Source organism: Benincasa hispida, chromosome 10 (genome assembly GCF_009727055.1).
Source record: "Benincasa hispida cultivar B227 chromosome 10, ASM972705v1, whole genome shotgun sequence".
NCBI classification, from domain to species: domain Eukaryota; kingdom Viridiplantae; phylum Streptophyta; class Magnoliopsida; order Cucurbitales; family Cucurbitaceae; genus Benincasa; species Benincasa hispida.
In genome coordinates this window covers 60,685,105-60,690,545 of record NC_052358.1, presented here as the reverse complement: position 1 = coordinate 60,690,545, position 5,441 = coordinate 60,685,105, and the positions used below count along the sequence as shown (strand labels likewise).

General features: G+C 34.3%; 1 protein-coding gene across 1 annotated transcript; it reads right to left on the bottom strand.

Moving 5' to 3' along the window:
- Positions 1-737: 737 nt before the first annotated feature.
- Positions 738-2,304, bottom strand: LOC120087753 (inositol-tetrakisphosphate 1-kinase 1-like). The gene has a single exon (XM_039044640.1). It carries the CDS (start codon positions 2,126-2,128, stop codon positions 1,148-1,150), a length of 981 nt encoding a protein of 326 aa, XP_038900568.1. The 5' UTR covers positions 2,129-2,304; the 3' UTR covers positions 738-1,147.
- Between the last annotated feature and the right edge of the window lie 3,137 nt (positions 2,305-5,441).

Sequence of the window (5,441 nt, the reverse complement as noted above, 5' to 3'; positions counted from 1 at the left end):
TGTTTGGAAGTTAGATAAAACTTCTTTTTTCAGTGAAGGTGCTTTATGGGAAGAACATGTAAGGTTCTTGGGCTGGAAAGAACTTCAAACTAATTTTGATTTGTTACTAAGCACTTCACGAGGCGCTTATATGATTAAAAATTAAAAATGCTTACTCTAGAAACACCCTAAACACACCCTCAGTTTTCAAGGAAGAGAAGGGAAAGGAAAAACTTGCGAGCTAGACTATATCTGAACAAACCCAAGGGAAAAAGACAAGTTCCAATAAAGTTACAACTACTATATTGCAGTAACATTATTCACTAGAAAATTTCCGAGCTAACATATTAATCATCAGTATACTCATATACACACAGTTGGGTACGATTATGAAGTCTACCTATTTTGGACAAAAATCCCGTTCAGAATCAGGTGTTTGTTGCAAATGATACATGCCAAATGATTTTTTCTCTAAAAGGTAGAGAAAAGTAGGCCACGCAGTATCAAGAGCAAACCAAACACCCCAAATAGTCAAGTCCCAGTTCCAAATTTACACCATCCAATGGCAAATATTCCACAATAAAATTTACTCATGATGGAAAAGTGGAATTACTTCACGCTAATGAAAAAGAAGTTCATATTCATTAGTGTGAAAAGCAATGAGTGGAAAAGCACAAAAATAGTTTCCACTTCATTATGATACGCACACGGACTCAGAACAGCAAAATTCAGCCAGTCAACATGAACGTGAAAAGATATTAAAGAAAAAAACAGCATTGCATTTACTTGGAAGTTATCTTCTGCATGCTCTAACAAGTAACAGCTTTTGCAGGCCACCAAGTCATATAGAGTACCTATTTGTTGAAGTCAATATATCCTAATAATTACTTTAATAGCTTGATCTTTATAACTCATGCATAATTTGTATTGCATCCTCTAAAAGGGAGGGTAGAAACAAAGCTCTACAAGAGAGGCACACCAATTATTCTATAAGATTTCAACTGATTGAACTCACTCACTAAAGGGTGTTAAAATAAAAGCAAGAAACTATTATAGGCTTCCCAGCTGAACCTTAAAAACTATATAAAGTTGCCTCTCTTAGATAGATCGATACCATCCACCATCATCAATCAAAGCAGCACTCTTATTTGATTACTGCCTCTCACTTTCAACAGAAAACTACCTCGTTTTCATTTACATAGGAAGAACTGAAGCCTCCACCAACAGTCCGGTTTTGAATAACATCTAAGAAAAATTTGGTCAAAAAAGGCTCATAGTTGGGCATTTTCGCATACCCAGGTAAATAATTAATGTCAATCACAAGGTACCTATTATGATCACTACTGTCTCTAATCAGATCAAAGTTAAAAAGCCTAAGCCCTGTTGCTTCCCGCAACCCAGCTGCCACATTCATCACAAATTCCAACGATGGCATTTCAACATTACCCTCGTCGTCCCCTTGAGCTCCTGAATTCGAAATCTGCGAAAAACTCGAAACCGCATCCAATTTGTGGACCTCCTCCGGCGCAATGTCCGGCAGTGATTTCCTCGTTACGCACACCACGCACTCCCCTACTACATAAACCTTGAATACAACACCGCCATGGTTGACAAATTCCTGCAGCACAATCGGGGCATGTAATCCTTTCAATCCGCTATCATTCGACACCAAACACAATTGATGAGACTTGGGAGTGCCATCGGATTCCAGGGGCTTAGCAATTACAGGGAATTTAAGCCCCAAATCTCTAAACGCATTCAACCCATCTTTGATCACGACATCTAAATCATTCACTACGACTTGCTTAGGTGTTTCAATCCGCTCATCCCCTTGAGAAACTTTCACCTCCTTCACAACTTGAAGCATGGAATCGCGATTGAGGAGCCGCGAGATTAGCTCCGGTGGGTCGACGATGACAACATCGGGGAACTGCGAAGTGAAATCCTTCAATTGCTGAACCCACGAGGGATCGTAGAGCTTGTGGATGATGCAGTGGAAAGGGGATTGGTGAATGAGAGGGAGAAGAGGGTCAATGCGTACAAAGTCGATGCCATGGAGTTTGGCATAGTCGACAAGAGAAGGGAGGATGAAGGAACGCTCCTTTTTGAGGGAAAGGGCATAGCCAATTCGGAAGCGTGGGGAAGACATGGATGGGCGAAAGGGTTTTTGAGAGATGGGAAAATGGAGGAGAAAATTGAGGGAAAGTAGATGGAGAAGGGGAATTTTGGATGGCAGAGGACAGGGAAAGTGGGAAATGGTAAGAAAGAAGAAGAGGGAAATTGGACTTTATATAGTCAAGTGTTGGAAGACAAGTGTATGGCATTGCCAATCTTGGGTAGTGAAACTAAGTGAGTATTTATTAGGGGATGAGAATTAGTTTCTTCGTTTATGTCATTACCATTCTCGCTCTCTCTCGTTCTTTTTTCACTCACAAAATCACTTCTCTTTGTCACTCTTATTTACTAAAATTGATCGCGAAAATGGATCGCGTTTACTCGTCATATCAGAGAAGAAGATAACACGTATAGAAAGAAAAAAAAAAGGGAGAAAGACGAGACAACGTTGGAGAAGAAGAGGAAAAAAATATATCAAGAAAGGAAGGGCAATACCGTAACTTCACGTGGTCATAACATCAATAAAGGATCATTTGACATTTAAAAGAGAAAAAAATTGCGTCATTTGTCATTTTAGATCTTTAAAATAGATTTTTTGTGCAATATTCTCAATCCTTTATCCTATATATGGTCAAACTACAAAAAGAAAGGAAAATGAAAAATGTGGGGATAGTTATAACTATTAAACTTACTAGAAGTGTTGCTATAATGTGATGGTAAATTTTAAATTAGTTGTTCTTAAGCTTGAACAGATAAGTGGAGTACTAATGACGACAAGGTATTGCAAGGTGATTAGATTGTGTTACAATTAAAGTCGTTTTTTTAAGAAATAAAAAAATGTTAAACTATTTATAGAAATAGCAAAAACAAAATTGATCCGTTTCTATCACTTATAGACTTTGATTAGCTTTGTCAATCTCTATAAAAAAAGATTAAAATTTTAGGTATTGCAAGGTGATTAGATTGTGTTATAATTAAAGTCGTTTTTTTAAGAAATAAAAAAATGTTAAACTATTTATAGAAATAGCAAAAACAAAATTGATAAGTTTCTATCACTTATAGACTTTGATTAGCTTTGTCAATCTCTATAAAAAAAGATTAAAATTTTGTTATTCTGGGTAGATAGTTTGTTTTATTATCTTTGAAAATCTGCCATTTTTCTTTTTCAATTATTTTCTTTTGTTTTTGTGTCATTCTGAGTTTTGAGTCGTGTTGCACCGTAAAGGCCTTAAGTGCATTTGAAACCTACAAGTGTGTTTGTGCATGAAAAACCATGACTTGTTGTCACGTGAGCAAAGCTTGTCATAAAGAGGCAGAGGAAGATGTGACGGGAATGGGGCATAAAAAGGAGGGAGCAGAGAGAAAATCATCTTCATTTTTCTCGATTTTTGGTAGCTAAGATTGAAAATGACATTAAAAACCTTCTAGACTTATTTCTTAAACCTTGGAGGTAATAATAGCTTTTCAAAATTTAATGTACATATTTATATAAAACAAAACTATATAGCCAATAATAATAATCATAATCCTACATGGATTCTATTTTTTATTTAGAATATAGTGTGATAATTGTAGAGATTCTAATACTTAACCTCTTTGAAGCATACTAATATTTTGATGTTAAATTTTTCTTACGTTGACTCTAAGATGAGACTTATTACGGCTGAAAATAAATTACAGAGTCAAGTGCAAAACTCATTTAAGGCCGAAAGCTTAAAGAACATCGAAGTTAAAGGTCTAATGAGCAAAGTCTGAGCTAAAGATGAGGTTAGATCCACCAATTTAAACTGACACAAAGAATAGGAGATTAGCTCTATAAGAGATCAGTTGATAAGATATCATACAACCAATTCTTAGAAGATAAGGTCAAAGATAAATTTCAAGCTTAGACTTTATGATCGACTCCTAGTAGGAATTGACCAAGGCCATTTTGCCCTAAAATATGGTTGAAGTTGTAAGCCAATGACATTTGGGCTAGTCGAGGTGCTAAGGTCATTTGGCTAACCTCAAGGCCATTGAGACATATGGTCAACTAAGCCCATATGGGTTTGATAGCCAACTCATGAGGATCAACTACAACTCCTATCATCATCTCAAGTTAGCAACTCATCAAAAAATCAATTGTAGATTGAATATCTGAGTTCAAAGGAAATTGTAAAAGCATAGGAGCGGCAATGATTCAATCACTAGGGACAATAAGATGCGATTACTTAGAGCGTAAATGGTACAACTGTTTCAGCTAACTCTTAATGGCCCAAGAATTACGACAAGATTCTCAAATAGATTTATACGTCCGACCTTTTATTAAGAAACTAGATTTTTTTAAAAAAATAATGAAAAGTAACAAATCAAATGATGTGTCTAAATACACAATATTATTTTTCTACTGTCTAGTCTTGAGGATTTGATTTTGTATGGCTTGACACCACATCAATACCTAACTAGTTCTTTTATTTTATAGTGATTTTCCATTACATAAATGTATTGCTAACCTTTGGCATGAAAACAACTCAACAAAGAGATGATAGTATTTTGTTGTGGTGAACAATTCTGAAATTAAAATGATGATCAAAGATCCATTGATTCTAAATAACGCAGACAATCAAAGATATACCTGCATTTGATATTGTTAGAATGAAAGACCCAAGCATTTATTCCACCAAGCAAGAGTGACTGGATGTGAATTGAACTTTGTTTTTCTTTTTGTTTATATTTCTTTGGTTCTAATTATAAAAAATATAGGTAAATTAAATAACTATTTATTTTCGTATATAGTATAGCAAACCCAAACATCTAGCCCATAGAGAAAATTTTCAAAAAGTTAAAAGGCATCCTTCCCTTCAACTACTCATTGTCAAGTAATGACTATTAAATATTAAACTTGTTTGAGATTTTCTCTTTTATTTATAACGATATCAATATACACATAGATGATCGAAAGTACATACAAAAATACTTTCGTGTATTTAGTTTTTAATTAATTTCATAGTAATTAACTATTTTAAATCTTTTTCTAAAAAATATATTGAATCCTTAACAATTGTAATGTAAATAGAAAGTATATGTTTTCTAAACATAAAATGTAAACAACAAATGTAAACTTCTATTTATTGACTCATTGTGTTACGAAATAGACAATCAAAGAATACAAAAAACATAAAAACAATAGTGAATCGAAACAAAGATTTACGTGGTTCACTAACAGTGTATCAGCTACGTCCACGAGATAAAGGAAGAACAATTTTATTAAAGAGAATAATTACAAATTACAAATGAATAACACTTCTAAAATTAGAGAGTTTATATAGTACACTCCTCTAAATCTTGTACTTAGTTATTCGAAGCGT

What these genes read in the sequence shown, in the direction of transcription:
- LOC120087753 (XM_039044640.1), bottom strand. Translation starts at nt 2,128, where the DNA reads ATGTCTTCCCCACGCTTCCGAATTGGCTATGCCCTTTCCCTCAAAAAG.